Genomic DNA, 23,869 nt, shown 5'->3' with positions numbered 1-23,869 from the left:
CAGTTTCGAGGGAAACCTTGGTGCCGATCTCCTGTTCCTTCTCCCTCTTTCTCTTCTTCCTTTCTACCTTCTACACACGACACATTCACCCATTCGAAAAAGCAAGCGCAACTCGTCGACACGCGGGCAAATAACCGTTGAATCGCAACCGTTTTTCGTCTTCTCGACATCCGAGTCCTCTCTCTCGTTCGACTTCTATACATTCTCGACACGCGGTCACTGGACGCGCGACTCACTCTCACTCCCCTTTCGGACGGACGACTCTCTCACTCACTCAACAACGAATCACACTCTCTCGGTATCACCCTCGTTTCTCTCTCATTCTTGAGACGACCATGGACGACTCTATTCCTTACTCTCCACAACTATCTTCCCCTCTCACACCGTGGAGTGACGCCCATTCGACGTTCGGTAACTCGCCTTACCTCGATTCATCGCGTGCAGGAAGTTCAACTTCACTATGGACGGCATCTTCGGCGAGCAGTATCATGGAACCAGACGATCACAGTTCGGAATTGAGGTGTTTGGAGTTGTTGGCAGAGTTGGAACGCGAAAAGAGGAGGAAATCGGCAGAACAAAAGAGACACTCGGCGAATAACGGAGGAGGAGGAGGATTCTCACAGCAACATTCGCGGGATGATAGTTTACCGGATGTTCAACCGCTTGATTTGAGCAAGGCGAGAGCGGCCAGGAACGCGAAATATTCTCAGGAAACGAAATCGTCGGTTTTTCTCCCTTTCTATCTCTCGCGCGAGAGCGTATGAACTGACAAAAACACGCTCGCAAGTAGTCAATCGTCACCTGCTATCCATTCGCTCTCGAACCAGAAGGCTCAGCGACGTCTTTCGCGAAGAGCTTCTTTCACGACAACGGATCTCTCAGAACTCGACATCGACGCGATTCTCGACGCTTACACCGCCGATGCTCTCTCCCTACCTCATACGACCATCGACCCGGTCTCGTCGCAAGGTCTCCCTCGATCGAAGCAATCTCACAACCTTCAGAGCCAGATTCTTCATTCTCCCCCTCAAGGCGATCTTCCTTCCCTCCCTCCAGTCGCCCTCCAACGCAACAGTACGGCATACTCGACCCGCTCGACCCGATCGAGTCGTTCGAATGGTTCGACCGTCACGAAGAGCGACCAACGACGCCCTGCTGGTCCGTTCCCGACTATCACTCGTCAACGCAGCAACGCTTCTCTCGCACCTCGCAAACTTCCCTTCGACGCGACAAACGCTCCTCCTCTGCCTCCTTCTTCCTCCGCTCATCCTACTTCTGTCCCCATGTCGAATCGCACCTTTTCGTCCTTCTCGCGAGAATCCAACGCTTCTTCCTCGTCTTCCGGTCACTCTGTCCCTCTTCGACCTCTCACCGCTTCTTCAAGAATGTCCTGCGCCTCTTCAACGATGTCTCGTCAAGGCTCGAGTGCTTCGACTCACAACAGTTTCCGTTGGTCAGTCGCGACTTCTTCGACCGTTCCCACCCTCGTTTCGGACGGTTCTTCCGACTGTGGTGCGAGTCGTCGTGGATCGTTCGCACCTTCGTCGGTTGGAAGTTTCAAGCAACAACAACATACTCCGAATCGAAGTCGTCGACGACCTTCAGCATCTCCTTTCCCCGGTTCTCCGCAAGAAGAAGACGAAGACGATCGATCATGGAGGCGTCGTAACAGCGACCAACAGGAGGAGGAAGATTCCGAGTCGTACGAAGAGAAACACTCGAAAGACGGAGGATTAATCTCGTGGGAAGATTTCGCCGACGAACTCGCGAGTCTCCCTGTCCCTTCTCGTCCGAACCCGAGAAGGATGAACAGTCAATCCTCTTCCCACTCTTCTTCCGCGAGATCTCGAAATGGCTCTTCGGCATCCTCGACTTTCCGTCCCACGTTCCCGTCCCAGAACTCTCCGACAACGATTTTCACTTCCCCCGAATCTCTTCGTTCGACCGCGACTCTCACCTCTCTATCGAGCTCGAATCCTACTTCTCCATTCCCTTCAGCACCGTCACCGTCAACCTCGCCGAACAACAGTCGAATCGGAAAGAAAGGAATCCTTCAAGGCCTGAGATCGAAGAAATCTACAAGAGATCTCGTTTCAGCTTTCGCTTAATCTCTTCCTGTTCGCTCCTTAACCCTTAATCTTCTCCTGCTTATTCCTTGCCTCCCTGCCCTCACTCTTCGTCTTTCGTTTTCACATCCTCTATTCAGACACTCGTTTCGTTTTTGTTTTTTGGGCTTTTTGCATCTCTCGTCCATCTCTTGTTGTTTCAGTTCTTTCACATTGTGCTCTCTTCCTGGAAAACCATCATTTACGTGTTCCCATAAATACCATCGAATCCGAGAGATACGCTAGCCAGCGAGAAAGAAAGCAAAGAAAATCAATTCAAAGCGCAAATCCACCAATTCTAGCCTTTTCCAACCCGACTTGAGGAGCAGCAACAGAAAGGTCTACGCAGTGTTGTTGTTGCTGTAAGCCTCTTCCGATCGATTCAGGACTGAACACGTTCAAACGTTGTTTCGGAGCTTTCCCGACCGATTCCTCTCTTCCGAACGAAGTCTCCCCCTCAATAACGACGCTCGATTCTACTCCTCCACCTCCTGCTTCCGCTCCGAACGACGTACCGGTCGTAGGAGGAGTAGTAGTGGAAGAAGGTGAACGACGATTCAAGCTGAATAACGAGCTCAATAACGATTTCGAACGACTGATCGTAGAGGTCGAATCGGTACTGCTCATTTTTCGATGTCCTCCCCCTCCTTTTCCGTTCGAGACGATTTGAGTCAGGAAGGGAGTGACGGGCTGGGAGACCGAACGAGAATGTTTCGAAGAAGAAGAAGGAGGAGGAGGGTTTTTTCGGAGTCGAGCACTTCGAGGACGAGATGGTTCGGTGCTGGTGGTGGTGTGGAAAGAGGTGGAACGTTGGTGTTGAGTAGTCGCAGGAAGAGGACGAATCGAGTTCAGAGGAGGATGGGTATGAGGATGGAAAAGAGGCTTCGTCAAATTCAACGGTGGAGTCTGTTGGAACTGTTCGGGAATCCTTTCCAATTCGACTGATTGAGCGCGACGAGAGAAAGAGTTTTGAGGGGATTGGAACGAAGGGAGAGGAGGACGAGATTGGGGTGGACGAGGGAATTGAGCGGCGAAAGAGGAAGGAGGCGGAGTCGAGTGTTGCGGAGTGAATCGGTCAGCTTGGGAGAGCTCAAGAGGACGAGTCTGAGCTGGTGAAAAGGAGGAAGGATCGATGGCGTGAAGAGAAGTAGGGTTCGAAGGGAAATTTGGTTGGAGGGATTCGTTTGCGATGATGGAATAGTTTCGTTCCTCTTTGTCTTCGTCCGACTCTAATTCGTCTTCTTCGGATTCATCGTCATCGATGTCGGTAGAAATCGATTCAGAGGTAGGAGAAACGGGATCGAGGTTCGAGGTCGGATTCGCTCGAGGAGGTCCAGCAGTTGGAGTCGAAAGGTGTGCTTCCCATTCGAAGCTGACGCCGTCGTCCTCCTCGTCACTCAATTTGTCGACGGTTGTCGAGTGGGGCGCAGGGGGAGCGGAAGGAGGTGGTTACGGACGAGTTTGAGCTTGAGGAGTTGCAAATTGAGCTGCGTGAATCGCTCCTTGCTGCTCGGACATGGTCATGAACCGTTCCCAGCATAGAGCTTGAACTACGGCTTCTTCGTAAGTCGTTGAACGTAGGAGAGTTCGGTAGACGGTTGGGAAGTGAACGAAAGCGCTACTCGGATCACGGGAGAAATGGGACAAAAATCGGCGGTAAGATCAATTCGAGAGGAACGTGGAAGCGCGAGACTTTAAAGGACGGCTTACCTGACGAAGCGTAGACGTTTGTCTAGAGGTGGGGATCGAGGCAAGCGACACCAGAGCAGTTCGAGGTCGTTCACGAGGTCTTTGACGGTTTCTTGACGTTTTCCTCGACATCTGAAGGTACGCGCAGTGACTTCGTTCGCTGTTGCGATGGTCGAGATCCTAGTAGGTCGACCAGAGTCGATATCAATTCATCATCGCGAGAAGGAAACGAGAAGAAACTCACTTTTGTCTCGCGGGATTCATCCAAACGGCCCTACACACACGGACCGCGCTATCGAAGTCGGTCCTCGTCGGAGCGTTCGGTCCGTTGTGCTGATGGAACTGAATCGCGGCTGCATCAGAGAGGCTCAACACGAGCGCGCGAGCGGCTTCCTCCGAGTGTAGAGGAATCCCACGAATGAACAGCCAGGATCTCAGACTGTGTACGCGAGCGGGTTGTCAGCCTGGTTCACGGTATCAAGACGTAGGCGAGACTCACTTTGATTCGTGGATGTCCCAACGATCTTGAATCCGGCCTGCGAACGACGGAAGAGAGAGACCATCAGCTTGATCCTCCATCCCTGACTCCCGCTACCGTTGCTCGCTCGCGACGAGTCGAAGGTCGAGGAGCAGGCAGTCAACAAGGAATAGTTAGCCCAAGCGCACAGTCCTGCTTAGCGATAGGTCAATTGAGTTAGAATACACTGTCGAAAACGACTCTACACCGTCTCACCCCGATCAAGGGCAAGCACAAAGCAGCTCTCGATGTGAAAAGCCTGATACCAGTCAGCAGAAGTCAACGCGAGCTGAACGAGCAAGTCGCCGATGAGTGAAGGTTGTCAAACGAACTCGAGTCGCGCGTTCCTGTTTTCTTCTCTCCTCCACTTCCGCATCACTCAACCGAGTCGCGATGAATCCACATCAATTCGCCCCACCGCCTCCCGCAGCTCGTCCGGCTCCTCCCGCTGCCCCTTCTCCCGTTTCTTACGTTCCGTTTCCCTCAGCGTTTCAAACTCCTGCCGACTCTCCCAGCTACTCTCGAGCGACTTCAACCGATCCAGGAGGTGCGAGTACATCGGTCGGGATCTTGACTGGAGAAGTAGGGACTCCAATGGGAATACAATCGGAAGACGATCAAATGGGACCCGATTCAGCTGTTGGAACTCCTTTGCCGGTTGAGCTGGAGGATAGCTCGAGGGAAACTCCTCAACCGGCGGTAGCCCCGGCGCCAGTAAAGAGGTCGAAAGCTTTGAACTTTTTGAAGAAGAAGGAAACTAAAGTCGTCAGTTTTCTTTTCCTCCTCTCTCTTTCGCAAGCATCGGTTGCAGTATGCTGAAGTAGTTGGTGATGTGATAGAACGTCAAAGGAGTAAGCTACAAGATTGTAGATGACGAGATTATCCTCGAAGATGATCCAAGAGGAGAAACGAAAATCGATGAAAACGGAATCTTGCTAGGAGGTAAGCTCAACCTCGCCAGCTCTCACTTGTACGGTCTACTGATGATGTACGACACACCAGGTCGTAACTGGAAAGTTCACACCTTCACCTCTCCTATGCGAACCAACACGGAAAAACTCTACATGCTTTCAATCGACGCGGCCCGTTGCGCCGGATTCCGAGATTCCCTCTACTTCTTCCGTCGAAACCCTCTCATTCACAAATTGAGTTGTTCGCAAGCGGAGAAGGATCGGTTGATCGAGTTGGGGAAATTGAGTGGGAATTTGAAAAGTCGTGCAGTAACGATGGTTAGTGCGAGAAACGTTTTCAAAGTCATGGGAGCTACGTTCGTACAAGGTCAGTCAACCTCGCTCGTGTGTGTCTAACCCGTCGAGAGGAGCTCACGTTCTCGTCGCAAACGCAGACGGAAAATACATTCTCGATGATTATTGTAAGCTTCTTCCCCTCTCCTCACTTCGGATTCACAGAGCTGACTCTTTCAGTGATACAGACGAAGGGAAATCCCTCGCAGCGGGACACACAGCAGGAGAACCAGCCTTCATCGAACCTTACGATCCCGAAAAAGATACCGGTACTCTCGCCGTTTCGAAAGGAAACGCACCTCCAGGGGCGACTTCCCTCGGACTCAACGTCTTGATCGGTCACCCTGGTAAACCCAAGATGCCCGGATCCGAATTGATTTCGTCTCAAATCGGAGGAGGACTTCACGCTACGTTCGGAGGAAACGGGTTACAACCGTTCGGGAAGAGTTGGGATCCTAGTGCGAAGAAAGCGAAACCTGCGAGTCATTTGACGGTTGAGGATTGGATGTATGAGTATGCGAAAGAGGTGGGTGAACATAATAGGAGGTATCAGGCAGTGAGGACGAGTCACGTTGGTCAAGTCGCGATCAGTTTGGGAGTTGAGGAAAAGGAAGAGGACTGTTGGGAAATGGTCGAAGAGGAATATACCGATGATGAAGAAGTGAAACCCGTCGTCAACAACAATCCCGCCCTGCCTCCTCCTCCGCCTGTTCAAACTTCAGCTTTCCAACTTCCTTCCGTCTCTTCTCAACCTTCCCCCTTCCCTCCTCCTCAATCTCAACCAGCAATGCCTTCCCTTCCATCTCTCTACAATCCATTACCTACCTCCGCCTCATCTACTCCAGCTCCACCTCCCGTTGCCCCTGCCCCTCGACCGAAAAAGAAACGATTAACGAAACGCTTCAACCCGATCCGAGGATTCTACGAGCTGGAAACGAACGTACCTCACGTTTATCGTTCGACTCAACCTACTACCGTACTTGAATTCTATCGACAAGATCAAGGGGCGAACATTTACCCCGAAGAGATCTCGGACGGGGAGAAAGGGAAAGGGAAATCGAAAGGGAAGGGAAAACGAAAAGAAATGAATGGAACCGGTCCTTCGCCGTCGTCAGAGCAGGAGGAGGAGGAGAAACGAAAGAAACGAAGACAGATGGAATTGGCAGCGGGGACGAGAGGAGGTATCGCGAGTTTGGAGTTTGTCAGTTATGAACAGAGTTGGAATTTGGAGGATGAAGGACATCGGGCGAGGGAACCTTTGATACCTGGGATGTGGGATTTCGGAGCGGGACCACAGGTACTAGAAGGGCTGAAGGAGGAGGAGGAGGTCGTTCAGGTTTGATCTCGTGAAACGTTGCATTCCTTGTTTCGCGATCTTCGAATTGGTCTGACTTGACGCGGTATAGAGTCATGCATGACTCGGATTCGTCGACATGTAGTGCCAAACCGCGCACAACACAAAACTAGACAAAGACTGGAGACTCGACTCGAGAACGAGCGCGAGGCGACACTTTTGATCGTTCTCGCTCGGCTCTCGATCGTCTACCAGGAGATCGGATGGGTTCTCTGTACTGTCAAGCAAAGCGTTACACAATTATTCCAGCTGTTTTCGAGCCTCGCACCACGGTTTTCTCCTTTCCATCTCCCTTCTCTCTCCTCTTGACGCTGACACTCATGCATTTCCTCTTGCTCGACGTTGTCGTAGCTTTCGATGTCGGTTGATGTGAATGACGAGTCGTATGACGAGAATGCGAACGAGGAGGGAATTGAGAGCGAGTCGAAGTAGTAGGTTGTTGTTGCTCAAGTTGCGATTGAGGAGCATGAGAATGAGAATACGGGATTTCGGTCGAGTCGGCAGGGGCATCGCAGTCGATCCTGTTTCTCAGTACACTCTCGTCAGCACCAGGACTTGGTCGATCCAGGACCGAGGAGATAGAGAGGGACGGAGAGGGAGAGCTCACTTTTGGAAGAAAGTCCCAACATAGAAACATCGTTTCTTTCGCATGAATCGTTGTTTTGATTCCGTTGAATCGAGCACGCCATCTGATAGAGATGGAGATGAAGAGGTTGGGATACGAGCGGGAGATAGATCGGAGGGAGCGATGGAAGGTGGGGAGGAATCGGCTCGAGAAAGACCAGCTTGCACGATGAACATGAGGGAGATGAGCTTGTTGAAGGATGGATACATTGTTGCTCGAGCTTCCGGACTCGACCAGCGAGGGAGCAAGAGAGGGGAACCAAAAGTCTGAGGCGAGAATAGACAACTTGATCAGCGAGCAGCTCGGAGCTTTGGGGTTCATGAGCGAATGACTTACAGCTCGTGACCCTCAACTCTTGGTACGGACTGGCGAGATGAATAGATGAACGGGGGGAAGGGAGAGAGGAATTCGGCTCGAGGTTTGGTCCAAATGCTCTGGGAGACTTCTGAGACAAATGGAGTACGAGCGTGTTGACGCGACTTGATAGGCGACAGAGGGCCCATGCATACTTTGTATGAGCGAAACAAACTGGCTGCTGACAACGAGAAGACAGCGAAGAGCAGTCAGAGGTGGTTGAGAGAGGTGAGAAGTGATGTCGTGTTCTCTCTCGATCGTGCGAGTCTTCTTCCAGGCTTCACCGTCATCAACCCCCACTGGTTGTTTCATCCAAACGCAGCGACCAGTGGCTCTCTTGCCCTCCGGAATCGGCGCCGCTTTGACCCCTCCAACGAACAGAGTGCGAGGTACTTCTTCTGAGCTGCAAAGTCGAGGAGCGCGAACGAATCGGAATACAACCTGAAGGGAGACAAGGCGAGGTACAGTAGGTAAGTCGTAGTATGTAGCAACGAGAGAGAGGAAGATAGACTCACAAACAAATCAAAGAATCGAATCAACACTAAAATCAGAACCACGCAGAAACCCCATCTCCATCATTCTCGTCACTCATTCCTGTTCCCCTTCTACCGAGTTTGGATACTCTTCTCCCTCTTCTTCGTCGTATTCACCAGCTTCTTGACCCTCTCCATCTTTCGAGGCAGTCTCGCCTGTCGTTTGAGGTTGAGGTTGAGCTGCTAAAGCCGCTTCTTTCGCCGCTCGCTTCTGTGCTCGTTTCCCAGTTGACCTCAGGTGCTGCATCAACACGACAGGATCAGCGACGAAACGACATAGCGAGGGAAGGCGGGAGAGAAAGAGTAGCTTACTTCACGATATTTCGCCAAATAAACCTGCATGACCACTCCATACTCGTCGAACCCAAGTTGTTGCAAAGCGAACAAGATATCTTCCCCATTGATCGTCTTTCTCTTCTCCAATTGACACCGTTCGGCCGCTTCGCTCGTGATGAAACTGATGAATTCCGAAGTACATTCTTGGACGCATTCTTTCGCATCTTTCGAGACTTTCGTAGTTTCCGGTAAACATTTCTTCATGATTCTACCTACGTTCGCGATTGGTAGGTATCGCTACAAGAGAAGCGAGGGAGGTCAGAGAGAGTTGAAGGAGAAGAGGAGAAGGGAGAGAGAGAACTCACGTCTTGTTCCTTGTACATCTCTACCTCATGTTCCTCGATCTGTCTAGGCGGTACAATGTCCCCAGGAGCTGCGGTCGCGGGTTCATTCGAGCCAGAGGGGACAGGTTGTTGATCTTGATCTTGGGAAGGGATGACCTTGGCGGCAGGACGGAGTGGTGGGAACGCCGCGTTCGAATCGAATGCTGGTACCTCCATTCTACCTTGGTGTCGTAATCGATCAGGCGACAGAGGTGTTGATCGAGAGAAATGGAAAGTTTGATCTCGGCACTCGTTCAACTCGAGCGTTTTCGTCTCCCTCGTCACCTTTCGTCTGTGACTTCCATTCGATACAGCACCCGGTCATCGGCTGAGCTGTAGCTCCCGTCGCAAGTCTGTTCTTGAAGAGATTTGTGCACCGCCTCTCTGAATCTTCTCTCTTCCTCATTTCTGACGTCTCCTCCACAGTAACGTGCGGCGCTCGACTTTGGGACATGGTCCTCTCTCGACGGAAGTATGCCTTCGGCGGAGTAGTTGCAACCCTGCCGTGACTGCTACCTCTCCTCGAGCTAACCTTTTCTCGGCCTGAGCGCAAGGACCTCGTTTCCTACAACTTCTCTCGCGCACACTTCGACTCTCACGTCTCAAGCGTCGATGCGAGTGGGATCGTTGTTGAGCGGAAGTGTCCTTTTCCTTACGCGCTAAACGCGACTTCTTATCGGGGAGTTTCTAGCGCATTCCTGCGAGAGAATGAAGAAAAGTCTCACTCGGTTCCTTTTTCTTCTTCTTCCTCACCGGTACCCGGCACACGAGAAGAGGGAGAAGCTAAAAAACAACAGATCGTCGACACCTCGTAACCGCGTGAGTACTCAGAACCCTTTCTTCCGATTCTCTCTCTTTCTCTTTCTCTCTCCCTTTTCATTTACGCTCTCGCTCGAACCTCTCTCTCTTCCCCCGGTACTTGCAATCCCGTCTCCGCGAAGTTCATTAGTCGTTTGCGGCTCGTGTTGGCGCGTCGAAAGGGAATCTCTCGTTCGATCGAGTCTACCCTCGACAAAAAGTTAGTGCCGTTCTTCTTCTTCGTCAGACCCGTCCAACTGACTCGCTTAGCGTGTTCGAAACGACAGGAATAGAGACAGAGGCCAGAAGAGAGAAGTGAAGAAGATGATGCGGTCCGCACGATTCTCGTTCACCAAAACGGATATTTCAGACCTCGACATCGAATACCTCCTCGAGAACAGTATCTCGATCGCTCAAGTTCTTCCTCAAGCTCAAGAACTCGTCGAATACTCCCCTCCGCCTTCTCCGGTCGACGTAGCGTCCGATGATCTCCCTGCACTTTCACCAACTTCTGTTTCTTCTCTCCCTTACGTCGCTTCTTCCCCTGTCCCCGATTCCCCCGATACTCCTCTCGCAAGTCGACAACGTCAATATACCCTTCCTCGATCTCCACGATCCGATATCCCTTTACTCTCCCTCGCAACCTATTCTTTCCCAATTCCTCCTTCTTCTCCCCCTCCCTCTGATTCCCGCTCTTCAACCCCAACTCCAACCTCTCCCATAACCTCCCCCATTTCAACTTCTTCGTTCTCACTACTACCTCTCTCCTCGAAATTCCCTCATCACAATCGAACCGGAACTCAATCGAGCACAATCATGGTAGAATTGGATGATTTCTTCCCCCGACAACCCGCAAACACTTTCACTCCTTTCCCTACTTTCTCCTCCTCTACTACCGTCACTGATCTCTCATCCTCACCATCACTATCATCGAAAGAACTCCAGCAAGATAGGAAAGGTTCCCTCGCTTCTTCATTCTTCTCGACAATCTCTTCCGCTTCTTCTTCTTCCGCATCTTCGAACTCTTCCGATTCTGGCTCAACGAGGACGAGAACGAGAACTCGGAGTCGAACGACCTCGAATAGATCCGTAAAGACTACGAATTCATCGGGAGAAGGAGGAGGAGGATTCGATTTTGGGGCCAGTAGACAACCGAAATTGGCCGCTTATCCTCGTTACGTACCGCCTAAACCGGTCAAACCCAACAACAATGGAGATGCGTTTGGAGGGATGAAGAAGTTGAGGTTGTTTGGTGGAGGTCGGTGAGGACTCAGAGGTTTTTCGCACTGGTTTTTTCGTTTTTCTCTTTTGTTCATATTCTCTCTCTCGCCTTACACGGATGGATCTTGCCTAAACGCCCTTTACACGAACTGTGGATTTGTCTGTCTTGTTGCTATTCCTGTTGGATCCCTGTCTCTCTCTCTCTCACCTCTCTCACACGATTTTTGGACTTCGCAAAGGAAATAGAAAGGAATTGTTATCACTTTTTCTAGCCGTTTGCGTCTCATAGTCGCTCTGGAGAAGCACGCGCGTACGAGAGCGAGTATAAAGCTTGATTGCGACCAACTTGCGAAGTTGCGAGATGTTGACGAGCGCGCTGCGAATGATTCATTTTCCCTTTCTTCCTCCTCTCACCCCACTAACGCCCTCAACCAGACGCAACTGCCAACAGTGAGGAGCTCAGCTTCCTCGATGCCTCCATCGTCAAATCCCGAAGTCCGACTCCCACCCTTGAAATACCTCATCGCCGGCGGCTTCAGTTTCTTCCTCCTCACGCTCCTATCGATCCGAGAACACAGCGACAAATTCACGAGTAGTGGGGGTGAAGTTAGGAATGCGAGGTTAGATCCGATCACGGGGGCTTATGTACCGTTGAGAGAGGGAGTGAACCAAGTTGGTGGTGTTGAAGGATCGGTACGCCTCCATTCCTTATTGTTCTTGCGATATGGAGGAAATGTGAGAGCTGATGAAACTGTGTACGACGCAGGGGAATCGAACAAAAGCGAACGCAGCGTTTGTAGCGTGAGTCTTTTTCGATTTCGCGACATCCCGCGTCGAAGGAACGGAAAACACTGACGGTGTTCCTTCGTGTTACAGTCTCGCAAGGAATTCTGACGTTTGGGGGATCGTCGACTCTGTTCGACAGATCGAAGACCGATTCAATGGGAGAGGATATCATTGTCAGTTTTTTCTCTCTTCTTTCCTTGGACAGCAACTAACCTTCCTCTCTATACGTCAGATGATTACGTATTCCTCAACGATGAACCTTTCTCAGAAGAATTCAAACGACATACATCAGGGATCGCGTCGGGAGTGTGTAAATACGGGGTTGTACCGAAAGAACATTGGGAGGAACCTCCTTGGATCGACGAGGACAAGGCGGCGAAGGCGAGGAAAGAAATGGAGGAGAAGAAAGTAATCTATGGTGGATCGAAGGCTTATAGGAGAATGTGTCGGTATGAGAGCGGTGAGTCAGCAGCGAAACTTTAGGCAGAAAAGTGAAAAACGGAAGCCTGAAGTCGGGAATATTGTCGATTCAGGGTTCTTCTTCCGACATCCTCTACTAGATCAGTATGATTACTACTGGGTGAGACTAACCTCCTCGTGTCTACTGCTTCGGTCGAGGCTAACGATCTCTCGTTCGAGGTTTGCAGCGTCTCGATCCGAGCGTCAAGTTTTATTGCGATTTCGATTACGATCCTTTCCTCTACATGCAACAAAACCAAAAGAAGTACGGCTGGACCGTTTCTCTGTACGAATACGCCGAAACGATCCCTACCCTCTGGGACCGAACAAAAGGTCTGTCTATCGTCCCTCCCCTATCAACCGATCTCAAGTTACTGATGATCTCGCGATTCTATCTCTAGAGTTCATCGATCAAAACCCTCAATACCTCGCGCACCCAAACCTCCTCGACTGGATCTCGAACGATAAAGGTCAAACCTACAACCGTTGTCATTTCTGGTCAAATTGTAAGTCGTCGTCAAGTTTCGCTCTTTGCCTCCTCTCACCTCTCTCTCTCTCAAGGTCGTGACCTACCCTACAGTAAATCGAGACTAAGCGGGAATGAGCTGAGCGTTTTACATGTCTAACAGTCGAGATTGCCGATTTGAATTTCTTGAGGTCTGAAGCGTATATAAAATATTTCGATCATTTGGATAGGAGCGGTGGGTTCTCGTATGAACGTTGGGGAGACGGTAAGTCCCATCACTCTATCTCAAGCGCGAGGAGGTACTGATTGATTTTCCGTGAATGATTTTAGCTCCCGTTCATTCGATCGCTGCGGCTTTGTTCTTGAAACCCTCGGAAGTTCATTACTTCGAAGACATTGGCTACTACCACGGTCCGTTCTCGAACTGTCCAGCGAACGCAGCAGATCGTTGCGCGTGCGATCCGAACGATCAGAACAATTTCGGTTAGTTTATCAAATCTTCTTTTCCCGCTTCTTTCGCTGGAAGGGACGACACTGACTAGGAGGTCTTGCCTTGCTTGTAGCTGCGCATCGAAATCATTGGTATTCGTGCTCACCGAGTTATCGAAAACTGTTTCCTGACTCGTAGGAGCGAATGAAATTCATCTATCAGACGATTTTCGCAACATTTTCCATGACGAGGCCACTCCATTCGACTGTGGGCGGCCGAGACCGCTCGCTTGTGTATAGAGTGCTCACTCTCTTCATCGTGCATCTGACGTGCTTCAACGAGGCGAGCGTATGAGCTTGTTTCGCCACTAAATTCGCGAAGTTTGTTGCGAAACTTGCGAATAAAAAGCCCGGTTTGGTCTGCTGACTGAGGTTTGGTTTGGAGCTTGAGAGAATGTCGCCATCTGTATTGCATTGCTGAGTCCCACGAGGATCTGCAAAATTCGAAGCCGTGTCAGACGAAAAATGAGTGAAGTTGACGTGATCACTGGACAATCCTTCGAGAACTCTCTTACTCATTCTTGGTCATCAGCCCATTCACAACGACTCTCTGTGTACCACCAAGGTTTCTTTCTGCAGGAAACCCTCTCGAAAATCCAAGTCAGCCGACATTTCGACGTCTGTATCCGGCTCGGCTTCCCTCCTACTTCTCTTCCCTTCAACCACTCGCCCACTCGCCCACTACCTACTATCCAGTGATCTCTGAGCAGTAACAGAGCATGTCCGCGCCATTACCGATCATCTCCCAAACCGATTTGACCGCCTTCTCCTTCTCCCCTTCCTCGCCTCCGACCAGTACCCACGGGTTCCTTCGCGATGGACCACAGTCGTTCCCGTTCCCCTCCTCCCTCTCTACGAGTCCACCTCCTCCCGACTTCCCCTCTCACGTTTCTCCCGCTCTCCTTTCTCCCCATTCGGCTGCAACCACCGCCTCCATCGCTCAAAGCATCTCTCAGAACCTAGGACCCCCAGGGAGTCCTTTACGATTGGATGATTCGACGATGAAAGACGCTTCGACGAGGGGATTAGAGTCGGCTAGTAGTAGTTCGAAACTTACTAGTATGTTGTCACCTTTGGACGCAGGAATGGAAGTAGAAGATGAATTGAGGAGGGGTCCACCGACTTCAGATACCCCAGGGGGGGATTGTAAGAACGTTTGTATCAGACATGCGAGAATGGCGAATGGTTCAACAAATTTAATGTTACAAAAGGTCAGTCTCCTCCCTCTCTCCCTTTCCCTCTCTCTCTAGTGACAGTCTACTGACCCCCGAGCATCAATGTAGTCGATTGAGAATTTGGCACCGAACGAACAACAAGCAGTCAACACGATTTGGTCGTTATTCTCTTCTTCTCCTTCGAAACGTCGACTTCTCATCCTCCGGGGTCTCCTCACGATCGCCTGTCCCTCTCAACTCTCGTTCCTCCAAGAAGCTCTCGCGCTCGAAATGCGCCTCGACCCGGTCGAACTCCTCCCTCGCGAGGTCAACTTGAAAATCTTTGGTTACCTCGACGCGATTTCGCTCGGACGAGCGGCTCAAGTCTCTCGAGCTTGGAAAGGAATGGCCGACGACGATCTCTTGTGGAGGACGATGTGTGAACAACATATCGAGAGGAAATGTGAGAAGTGTGGATGGGGTTTACCGTTGTTGGGAGAAAGGAGGAGGAAAGCGAGATTGGCGATGAACGCACTCCCGGCTTCGAAAGGTGGAGATTTTGGTGGAAGAGGAAGGGACAAGGTCATGGAGGACGTTGCGAGTTCGGCAGAAGCAGCTCAACAACAACATCAACTTCAACATCATCAAGCTGATCACGATCATTCTCCTCTTCCTCCTCCTCTTCCCGCGATGCCGATCGACGAAGATTCCCATCGACACAAACGATCAAAGACGGTCTCTCCAGGTCCTTCTCGTACCGCTTCTCCTCGCAATTCGTCCCCTCGACCTGTCTCTCGATCCCTCGTTCCAACTCCCGACAATTCTTCTTCTTCTTCCTCTCTTCCTCCTCTCACTCGACCTTGGAAACACGTCTACTGCGAACGACTCGCGATCGAGCGAAATTGGCGACGAGGTACCTGTATCGCGACGGTCTTGTCGGGTCACACGGATTCGATTACGTGTCTCCAAGTCGCCGAAGATTTACCTCACCCAGCGTTCCCAGTCCTCATGACGGGATCTTGGGATCGAAGCGTTCGAATTTGGAACCTCGAAACTGGGAAAGAAGTTGGAGTCTTACGAGGTCACACTCGAGGAGTTCGAGCTCTTCGTTTCGACGCAACTAAGTTGGTGACGGGGAGTATGGATTCGACGCTCAAGATTTGGAATTGGCGTACTGGGGAATGTATGAGAACGTTGAGAGGACATCGAGACGCCGTCATTTGTTTGACTTACGATCGACAGTTACTCGTTAGTGGGAGTGGAGATTCGACGATTAGGGTATGGGATTTCGGAACGGGCGAAGTTTATACGTTGAGGGGTCATTCGGAATGGGTCAATTCGGTCGCGTTGTGGGATTCGAAATCGGATGGTGGTGAATGCGATCCTTCACCGAATTCGACTGGAGAAGTAGGTGCTCCGACGAGTAACCCCGAATTGGCGAAACAATCAAACATGGGTAAATACCTCTTTTCGGCATCGGACGACGCTACCGTTCGAGTTTGGGACTTGTACACTCGAACGTGTGTAAGAGTGTTGAGTGGTCACGTCGCTCAAGTTCAATCCCTCAAAGTTTTCGTCGTCCCTACGAGTGAAACCCTCTCGGAAAACAAACAAGATTCTTCGAATTCCTCCAACAACAACAACCTCTTACATCCTCCTGCGACGACTCCAAACGCCGAAGATGGTCCTCCCCTCTCTTCTTGTTCGACGAATCGTCTCCCCATCGGAAATATCAATCTCGCCCCCGTCGTCGTCACGGCTCAACAACAACAACAACAACCAGATTTCGAATTCAGTGGAGATCGGAAACCTTTCGTCGTTTCGGCTTCCCTCGATAACACGATTCGGGTGTGGGACGTCGAGAAAGCTCAATGTATGAGGACCGGGTTCGGTCATCTCGAGGGAGTTTGGGATGTCGATGTCGATAAATTGAGGATCGTTTCCGCTAGTCATGATAGGACTCTAAAGGTGGGTCGTCATTGGTCATTCAGCAGGTGAGTTGTTTGCTGACAGTAAGACCTTCCACAGATCTGGGATCGAGATACCGGTCGTTGTTTGCACACTTTGATCGGTCACAAATCTGCCGTGTAAGCTATCCTCTCGCCCTCGAGTTCTTATGACTCTGTACTGACTCATAATCGTCGATTATAGTACCTCGACCCTCCTCACGGATCAACAAATCGTCAGTGGATCAGATGATGGAGAGATTCGAGTTTGGTCTTTCGCTCCTTCGTTGTAAATCACTTCCCTTTCTCTCGCCCGTCCCTTCTTAGCTGTCTTGTCGTATCTATCTCTGCCCCTTCTGCACGTCAAGGACTCTCTCTCTGTCTGGAACACTCAACTCAGCCAATGTTGCTTCGAAAACTTGTCAATATCATTCTCGTCTCTCTCTCTCGAGTTTATTTCGCAGAGCGCGAAACGTCTCTGCCTCCTTTTTGTCTCTCGTGTGCTGTGGAAGCACATCAGCGACTCGACAGTGACTCAGTCGATTGGAGTTTGCGAAATCACGGTTTCCTCTCTTTCCTCCCCACTTTTGACCACCTTCCCTCAACACCACCTCTCAGCATGGTTCTGCAAGACCTCGGACGCCGCCTAAACTCCGCTATCCAATCCCTCAGTGCCGGTAGTCCCATCGATGCAACAGTTCGTTCCCCCTCATCTCCTTCATCTCATCTTTCATCTCCCAACTCCCCTAACTCCTCTCTCACCCCTCTGTTGATTACAGGCGCTCGACACGGTACTGAAAGGGATTTGTACGGCGTTATTAGAGTCGGATGTGAACGTCATGCTCGTTAAACGATGTAGGGAGAGAGTTAAAGAGAAAGTGTTGCCTCAACTCGAAGAGATTCAAGCGAAGAGTCAGGGGGATGCACTAGCGGGGAACAAGGGGAAACAGATTATACATAAAGTGAGTCTCTCGAGCTCAGGTCGAAGAAAGGACACAACCTCGTCTCGTCTCAACTGGTTGAACGAAGCTGATCTCTCGCGCGTGAGCTGTTTGGTAGGCGGTGTATGATGAGCTAGTAGCTCTCGTAGATCCAGGAGATGATGCACCTCCAGCATTCAACGTGAGTCGAGACTACGTGCAGAAATCGCGATTTCGTTCCTGAGGCTGATCACTTCACAGAGCGCCTTGTCCCACAGCCACAGAAAGGTAAATCGAGTGTAATCATGATGGTTGGTCTCCAAGGAGCTGGAAAAACGACAACATGTACAAAGGTGCGCTTCCCTGCCTCTTTCGAGCGGAAACGAAATGACTCGCTGACCGACGATTGCTGTGAGCGGATTACTTAGCTCGCGACTCATTACATGCGAAGAGGATTGAAAGTGGCGTTGGTATGTGCCGATATGTTCCGAGCTGGAGCTTTCGATCAATTGAAACAGAACGCTGTGAGAGCTAAAGTTCCATTCTTTGGAAGGTGAGTCCTCTCTCTTTCTGTCTCTCTCTTCCTCTACAGGCATTCTAGCTACAGATCACTGACTTCCTTTCGCGCTCGTCGCGTCGTAGTTACACGGAGACGGATCCCGTATCGATCGCATTACAAGGAGTAACGAAATTCCGTTCGGAACGATTCGATGTCATTATCGTCGATACTTCGGGTCGACATCGTCAAGAGAGTGAACTGTTTCAGGAGATGGTCCAAATTGGGGAAGCCGTCGAACCGGATATGACCGTTTTAGTTCTGGATGGAGCCATCGGTGAGTTCTTTCTGCCTCCGAATTCGCTCTGTCGTGAGAGGATTTGAACCTGATTCGTGATGTGGGATGTTTGGATAGGTCAAGCGGCGGAAGCTCAGTCGAGAGCGTTCAAGGATGCGAGTAATTTCGGTGCGATTATCGTGACGAAACTTGATGGACATGCGAAAGGAGGTGGAGCGATTTCTGCGTAAGTTTCATCCCCTCTTCCTCTCCCTCAACGTGAACTCACAATCCGAGTTGCCGTTGATAGTGTCGCCGCAACGAATACACCAATCATTTTCATCGGAACCGGAGAACACATGCACGATCTCGAGAAATTTTCCCCAAAACCTTTCATTTCGAAAATGTTAGGAATGGGGGATATGCAAGGACTAGTCGAGAGGGCACAGGAGATGGCGATGGCGAATCCGGAGAGACAGGAAAGTATGATGAAGAAGTTAGAGAAGGGAGAGTTCACGATTAGGGATTTGAAAGATCAATTACAGACTATTATGGGAATGTGAGTCCGATTCGTCTCTCCTTGACGACAAGTGAGGAACTGATGAGTTGATTGGATAGGGGTCCTTTATCGAATTTAACGTCGATGATTCCCGGAATGGGAGATTTAATGGGAGGTGGAACTGGAGGCGACGTCGCTAAACGAATGAAACGAGTAGCTTTCATCTTCGATTCGATGACTACTGAAGAACTCGATTCAGATGGTTCACTCTTTCGAAACAAATCATCAACAACGACAACAACAGGGAAGGAAAAGGAACATGAAAAAGCCTCCTCATCAACATCAACAGCTGAAGTGGACGATTTCAAAGCACGAGAACCTAACAAACGAGTCTTACGAGTCGCTCGAGGATCGGGGACGAGCGTACAAGAAGTCGAAGATTTGTTAGCTCAACATCACGGGTTCGCGATGATGGCGAAAAAAATGGGAGGCAAGAATGGATTGATGAGTAAATTATCGGGAGCTAGAGGAGGAGGAAGAGGAGGACCGGGAGGAAAGATGAGACCTGGAGGATTAGGAGGTGGTGGAATGCCCCCGATGGGACCGGGGGGAATGCCAGATTTATCGAAATTGTCTGGAGGTCAAATGTCGGCTCTTCAGGTGAGTTCTTCCTCCTTCTCTCTCTTCCTGTTTGAGGTCTTCAACTCACCACGTGCCTGCTCTTTGATCATGCAGAACATGTTACCTGCTGGAGCGAGGGAAATGTTGTCAAATCCGAACGCGATGGCTCAAATGCAACAGATGATGTCAGGAATGGGAGGAGGAGGAATGGGAGGACTTGGAGGAATGGGCGGAATGGCAGAAATGATGAAGGGAATGATGGGAGGAGGAGGACGGTAGTTTTTGTGTGCTGTTGTCGAATACTTACGTTCGTTCGCTCTCGGTCGAGTCTCTCTCGTTGCTCAGTCGATTCTCTGGAGACGAGGATTGAACAGAATGGCGACAAAGGTAGAGACGATACTGAGAGGTGTTCCAGTCTTTGAAGCGACGAAGCTGAAAAGCTACAAGGAAACGAGAAGAGAAACGAAGGGGGTAACTGCGGAATCTAGGGAGAACAAGTGCGACTTTCGTGTGTGAGAGAGTGAGAAAGAGAGAAAGGTATACTACTTTTGGCCTTCGCCGAGAGGAAAGAATCGGAACGAGGTACGAACAACAAAAAACGAGAAGAGACGAAATCTAATAACGGTACAAACTGAGCGCGAGAACAAGAGGCAAGTTAGTCTCCTTTCGCTTTCGTGAACGATAGACTCGGTTGAAGGGTCGAAGTCCTCCTAGGTCCTACTGCAGGAGGTCCATTTCTGAGGGTTCCTCCTCCTCCGGCGAAATAATCTGAACTTCCTCCCCGTCCTCCTCCTGCATCACTCTCCACTCCGGGTGTCTGAGCTTCTCCATCCGTCGTATCTTCTCCAAACAAGGGTCCATCGAATCCGATAGAAGGAGCACGGTGACGGTTCATCGATTTGGAAGTGTAAATCGTTTCTCCGTCGCTCGCGCTAGAGATGGAAGCTTTTCGAGTTCGAGAGCGGGATTTCGAGCGAGAAGAAGAAGAAGATTGTCGTGCAGAGTGATTGAGGGCATCGTCGATTGGAGGGAGGGAAGTCGTAGCTGAAGCAGGGGAGGAAATTGGAGAATTTGAAACGTCGGAAGAAGCGGATGAAGGAGGAGAGGTATCGGTTCCGGGTCCACTCGAGAGGGTCGAGATGAACGCTGGAGGTTCGGGATCTTTGAAACGGATACTGTAGTATGAGAGGTCGAGAGTTGATGAGTTTACCGATTTTTCACCGAGTGGGGGAAGAGGAAGAAGGGAGGGAACGAGAGAGGGCATTCACTCACGTTGAAGCGTACCCTAGTGGTCTCAATACCAACTTGAAGAACGCCCAACCGATCACGTCCGCCTGTGTGAACGAGAGGAAGAGAGAAAGTGGGTCAGTTCCGAGGGAGAAACATTTGTGGCAATCTGAGGGAAGAGGAAGAACGTACAAAGGCTAAGAACGCTACAGGTAGGAAGCAAAGAGCTGCGAGAACTCTGAACAACGTAGGCAAGACTTGAATGTGTTCACGGAGAGAATCGAGTTGCGGCTCTGAGACGGTCAACCAGGGGAGAGGGTTGACGACTTTGGACGCGAACGGGATCGCCGATGCCATCTTGAGGGCGCGCTCTATAGTCGTCTGCGAGTCAGTTAAGGCGAGAGGATTGGAGAGAAGCGAAGAAACTGCGATTCAAGTGTTTTCGAATTCGAAATACAGGTTGAGTAAGTTGAGCGCTTTTGGCTCCAAGTTGTAGATCTGCGGAGTGGATAGGAAACGTCTACTGTATTCAAGATGATAGGCTCTTGTTTCAGGATTTCGAAAAAATACGTTTCGCAACCGTTTCCCGTTGCAATGAAGCTCTCCTCTGGCTTGACCCGTTCGTTCCCACAGTGAGCTTGAAGCAGTAACACAGACAATCGAGTCGGAGGAGCAGAAGAGATACCAAGGACAAGAAACGGAAGACACTTTCGAGTTTTCTTGCGAACTGCGAAATTCTCGCGACGCCGTACGCACGGCCGTGACTCGCCAGCTTCTTTCACTGAGGGCAAGCTCCCGAGATCTCCCGACACTTTCGACAATTGCATGAGTCTCGATCAACCTTTGGAAGAAGCAGCACGAGAGCTCTCTTCAGGCCTCGTGCGAAGCTTCGTTTCGATCGTCCTGCACACGGGCACGTTGAAGCAAAAACGTGATCCGACGTATTCGGGTCGTGCTGTTGCTCGCTGAGCGGAGCAGGGTCCCGCGCCAGCGCCAAAGCGACGTTAAAGCGTCCGAAGCGAGAGGAAAGGGCGCGAAAGAAAAAAGCTGAGTAGGTTCAGATCAACTTTGAGGCGGTTCCATCGCGCCGGAGCAGCAAGTCGGAATCACTCTAACGCTTGAGGGCACGCTGCCACGGAGGTCGCAGCGCTTGTCCGCTCGAGGGAGGAAAAGACGATAGGAGCTCGAAAACGTTTGGTCGAGAGTCCGATTTCTGCTTGTGACCCATCTGCGGGTCAGCATACCTGCACCTGAGCGATATGGCGATAAATCATAACGCCTCAGCTGGCAATCGAGAGCGACTCTGACCACGTCTCGCTCGCTCACTCCCCCGATACGCTGACTCACTTCGAACTCCTTCCTGGCCAAGACCCGCGTTCCCCTTGCTTTGTGTTGATCCTGGACTACTCGGTGATTGTCTGATCGTTACGGCGGAGATTGCTGTAGGAGAACAGGAGAGGTGGATCGATGAAGATCTTGATCAAAAGAGTGTGTCGATTGAGCGTGGAAGATGGATAAACCGGTCTGCCAGGTTGTTGCGATAGCGTTCGTGATTTCGGTAATTACTTCAAGGGTCTTGCAGGCGGCCGAGAGGATGGAGGAGGAGATGAGGGAGTTGAGTGACGAACATCCCCCTTTCTCTCTACTTCCTCTCACTACCGTCACTCAACAGCTTGTCCACCAATACAGAGCGTAACTCTCGACCGACGCCATGGAAGAACCGATGACCGCCTTGCTCTGATGGACTTCTCGCAATCAATCAGAATCTCATTCGCTTCTTCTACTATCGAGTCCGACTCTATCCTCACCGCCTATCCTACTGGGAAGGATTGAAGAGTAACGAGAAGTCGTAGAAAGAGAACCCTGCGCTCGGAAGTTCCGGTCGCGACACACGGCCCTCTCTCGAAAAATGAACGGCTCGCTTCTGAGTTCTGACACTCTCTTTCCTCCTTTTACTTACACGAAGTCTTGACATGAACGATTTGGATGTGCCGTCCAAAGCTGTGTTCCAACTCGATGATCAGCGCTGGGAATGCCCTGTCCCTAAGTGCAATGGACTGAGCTTTCAATTGTTGGAGGTGCGCTTTCGACCCTTCCCCTTCGCTCTCGGCGCTCATTCCCGACTAACTCCCTTCCCGCTTCACAGGATTGCATGCAACACATCATTAAGAAGCACTGCTACAAGTTTGACGACAAAGACGAGCAAGCCAACAGAAAGATCGTGGACGATTTGCTCAAGCCTCGAAAACCGGTGAGACGCAAACCTTTCGAAACCACTCAATGCGGTACTCATCTCACCTTGATACGAGGCAGGTGTGGATCAAACTGAGCCGAGAAAGCTACAAATGTAGAGAATGCAATTTTCGTGCAAATCAGTCGTGCGTAAGACAGATTTTCGTCGCAATTTTCCTACGACGGCACTAACTGACGCCTATCTGAGTTGATATTTGATCCAGCATGTCACAAGTCACTATCGCATCTCGCATTTGGCACTTCCCGGGACTGTACAGTGCCCTCTTTGCAACAAATTTTGGACTTTCACGCCCCACGGGTTCGTCCCGTTTCCCTCCTGTCACATCCCACTTGATTGACCAATAACGCTTCCCTGACTTAGGTGGACGTATCACACCAAGCGAAACTGTCCAAACCGTCCAGACCGTTCCGATCCCGCACTGGAGACCTTCGAGGCCGAACAAGAGTCGTCAGCCGATAGAGTCACAAAACAATCCCAGCCTCCCCATCACCACCACACCCCAAAAGTGGGTCACCTGAGCTCTCAACCTTTGAACTCCGGCGTCTCTATGAGTCTCGACGGTTTGAAATCGCCGTTTCAAGCTGGGCCAACTTCAGATTCTCGCTGGCTTTGCTCCGAATGCCCTAGCGAATTTGACTCGTCGTTGGTGAGCGGTCTGTCCTGTTTGACACAAATGCTGATCCCAGCTGACCCATTCGCTTCTTAATAAAGGCATGCATCCTTCACATCACCGCTACACACTGCTTCAAATCCGACGACAAGCGATACGCTGAATCTTTGTTTCAACTTCAGCACCCGGTGAGGCTTGAATTCTCCCAGATCTCCACATCGCGGCATTGACTGACCTTGATACGAGGCAGGTATATGATCGTCTCAGTAAGGAAACCTACAAGTGTCATAACTGCAAATTCACTGCAGAAACATCTTCGGTGAGGATTGACCCGTTTTTCGCAAAGGTTGAGTCGACTGAGACCTGACACTATTTTCGTCTCAATCTGAATCTCCCGCGCAGAATATTGATCGGCATTTTCCTGCTGCCCACCTAAAACTCCCCGGGACCGTCGAGTGTCCTCATTGCTCAGAATTCTGGACCCGGATCTTTTCTTCGTCAGTCTCTTCCTTCTTCTCTAACGCTCTTCCTCAGGCTGATAGCGCGTCAAAATAGGTACTCTCGTC

The 23,869-nt window shown here is 50.8% G+C and overlaps 10 protein-coding genes across 10 annotated transcripts; 6 read left to right on the top strand and 4 right to left on the bottom strand.

Moving 5' to 3' along the window:
• Positions 1 to 335: 335 nt before the first annotated feature.
• JCM6883_000964 (uncharacterized protein) lies at positions 336 to 2,108 on the top strand (the record flags this gene model as incomplete). Its single annotated transcript, XM_076629972.1, has 2 exons — positions 336 to 721; positions 791 to 2,108. The coding sequence occupies 2 exons, from the start codon at positions 336 to 338 to the stop codon at positions 2,106 to 2,108; spliced, it is 1,704 nt and encodes a 567-aa protein (XP_076490137.1).
• A 273-nt stretch (positions 2,109 to 2,381) lies between these two features.
• On the bottom strand, positions 2,382 to 4,373 carry JCM6883_000963 (uncharacterized protein; the record flags this gene model as incomplete). The annotated part of the gene is made up of 5 exons (XM_076629971.1): positions 2,382 to 3,477; positions 3,559 to 3,723; positions 3,816 to 3,974; positions 4,039 to 4,233; positions 4,294 to 4,373. 5 exons carry the CDS (start codon positions 4,371 to 4,373, stop codon positions 2,382 to 2,384), a joined length of 1,695 nt encoding a protein of 564 aa, XP_076490136.1.
• Positions 4,374 to 4,704: 331 nt separating this feature from the next.
• On the top strand, positions 4,705 to 6,897 carry JCM6883_000962 (chromatin structure-remodeling complex subunit RSC7; the record flags this gene model as incomplete). The annotated part of the gene is made up of 5 exons (XM_076629970.1): positions 4,705 to 5,076; positions 5,151 to 5,253; positions 5,314 to 5,589; positions 5,657 to 5,683; positions 5,744 to 6,897. 5 exons carry the CDS (start codon positions 4,705 to 4,707, stop codon positions 6,895 to 6,897), a joined length of 1,932 nt encoding a protein of 643 aa, XP_076490135.1.
• Positions 6,898 to 7,141: 244 nt separating this feature from the next.
• JCM6883_000961 (uncharacterized protein) lies at positions 7,142 to 7,743 on the bottom strand (the record flags this gene model as incomplete). The annotated part of the gene is made up of 2 exons (XM_076629969.1): positions 7,142 to 7,430; positions 7,517 to 7,743. 2 exons carry the CDS (start codon positions 7,741 to 7,743, stop codon positions 7,142 to 7,144), a joined length of 516 nt encoding a protein of 171 aa, XP_076490134.1.
• Positions 7,744 to 8,476: 733 nt separating this feature from the next.
• JCM6883_000960 (nuclear transcription factor Y subunit beta) lies at positions 8,477 to 9,257 on the bottom strand (the record flags this gene model as incomplete). The annotated part of the gene is made up of 3 exons (XM_076629968.1): positions 8,477 to 8,662; positions 8,734 to 8,994; positions 9,063 to 9,257. 3 exons carry the CDS (start codon positions 9,255 to 9,257, stop codon positions 8,477 to 8,479), a joined length of 642 nt encoding a protein of 213 aa, XP_076490133.1.
• Positions 9,258 to 10,202: 945 nt separating this feature from the next.
• JCM6883_000959 (uncharacterized protein) lies at positions 10,203 to 11,144 on the top strand (the record flags this gene model as incomplete). Its single annotated transcript, XM_076629967.1, has 1 exon — positions 10,203 to 11,144. One exon carries the CDS (start codon positions 10,203 to 10,205, stop codon positions 11,142 to 11,144), a length of 942 nt encoding a protein of 313 aa, XP_076490132.1.
• Positions 11,145 to 11,570: 426 nt separating this feature from the next.
• Positions 11,571 to 13,438, top strand: JCM6883_000958 (glycosyltransferase family 15 protein; the record flags this gene model as incomplete). Its single annotated transcript, XM_076629966.1, has 10 exons — positions 11,571 to 11,792; positions 11,866 to 11,900; positions 11,976 to 12,058; positions 12,118 to 12,345; positions 12,419 to 12,465; positions 12,533 to 12,677; positions 12,746 to 12,850; positions 12,974 to 13,075; positions 13,141 to 13,293; positions 13,374 to 13,438. The coding sequence occupies 10 exons, from the start codon at positions 11,571 to 11,573 to the stop codon at positions 13,436 to 13,438; spliced, it is 1,185 nt and encodes a 394-aa protein (XP_076490131.1).
• A 580-nt stretch (positions 13,439 to 14,018) lies between these two features.
• On the top strand, positions 14,019 to 16,692 carry JCM6883_000957 (F-box/WD repeat-containing protein; the record flags this gene model as incomplete). The annotated part of the gene is made up of 4 exons (XM_076629965.1): positions 14,019 to 14,510; positions 14,583 to 16,421; positions 16,482 to 16,540; positions 16,605 to 16,692. The coding sequence occupies 4 exons, from the start codon at positions 14,019 to 14,021 to the stop codon at positions 16,690 to 16,692; spliced, it is 2,478 nt and encodes an 825-aa protein (XP_076490130.1).
• Positions 16,693 to 17,018: 326 nt separating this feature from the next.
• On the top strand, positions 17,019 to 19,491 carry SRP54 (RNA-binding signal recognition particle subunit SRP54; the record flags this gene model as incomplete). Its single annotated transcript, XM_076629964.1, has 10 exons — positions 17,019 to 17,096; positions 17,179 to 17,361; positions 17,459 to 17,521; positions 17,598 to 17,672; positions 17,748 to 17,872; positions 17,962 to 18,152; positions 18,231 to 18,339; positions 18,403 to 18,651; positions 18,711 to 19,251; positions 19,327 to 19,491. 10 exons carry the CDS (start codon positions 17,019 to 17,021, stop codon positions 19,489 to 19,491), a joined length of 1,779 nt encoding a protein of 592 aa, XP_076490129.1.
• Positions 19,492 to 19,867: 376 nt separating this feature from the next.
• JCM6883_000955 (uncharacterized protein) lies at positions 19,868 to 20,796 on the bottom strand (the record flags this gene model as incomplete). The annotated part of the gene is made up of 3 exons (XM_076629963.1): positions 19,868 to 20,387; positions 20,485 to 20,546; positions 20,632 to 20,796. The coding sequence occupies 3 exons, from the start codon at positions 20,794 to 20,796 to the stop codon at positions 19,868 to 19,870; spliced, it is 747 nt and encodes a 248-aa protein (XP_076490128.1).
• Between the last annotated feature and the right edge of the window lie 3,073 nt (positions 20,797 to 23,869).

The sequence above is a fragment of the Sporobolomyces salmoneus genome (genome assembly GCF_050403485.1).
Source record: "Sporobolomyces salmoneus JCM6883 DNA, S_salmoneus_JCM6883_v1_ctg7, whole genome shotgun sequence".
In the NCBI taxonomy this organism is placed as follows: Eukaryota; Fungi; Basidiomycota; class Microbotryomycetes; order Sporidiobolales; family Sporidiobolaceae; genus Sporobolomyces; species Sporobolomyces salmoneus.
Note: the sequence above shows the minus strand (reverse complement) of the source record. Positions and strands in the feature narration are given on the sequence as shown.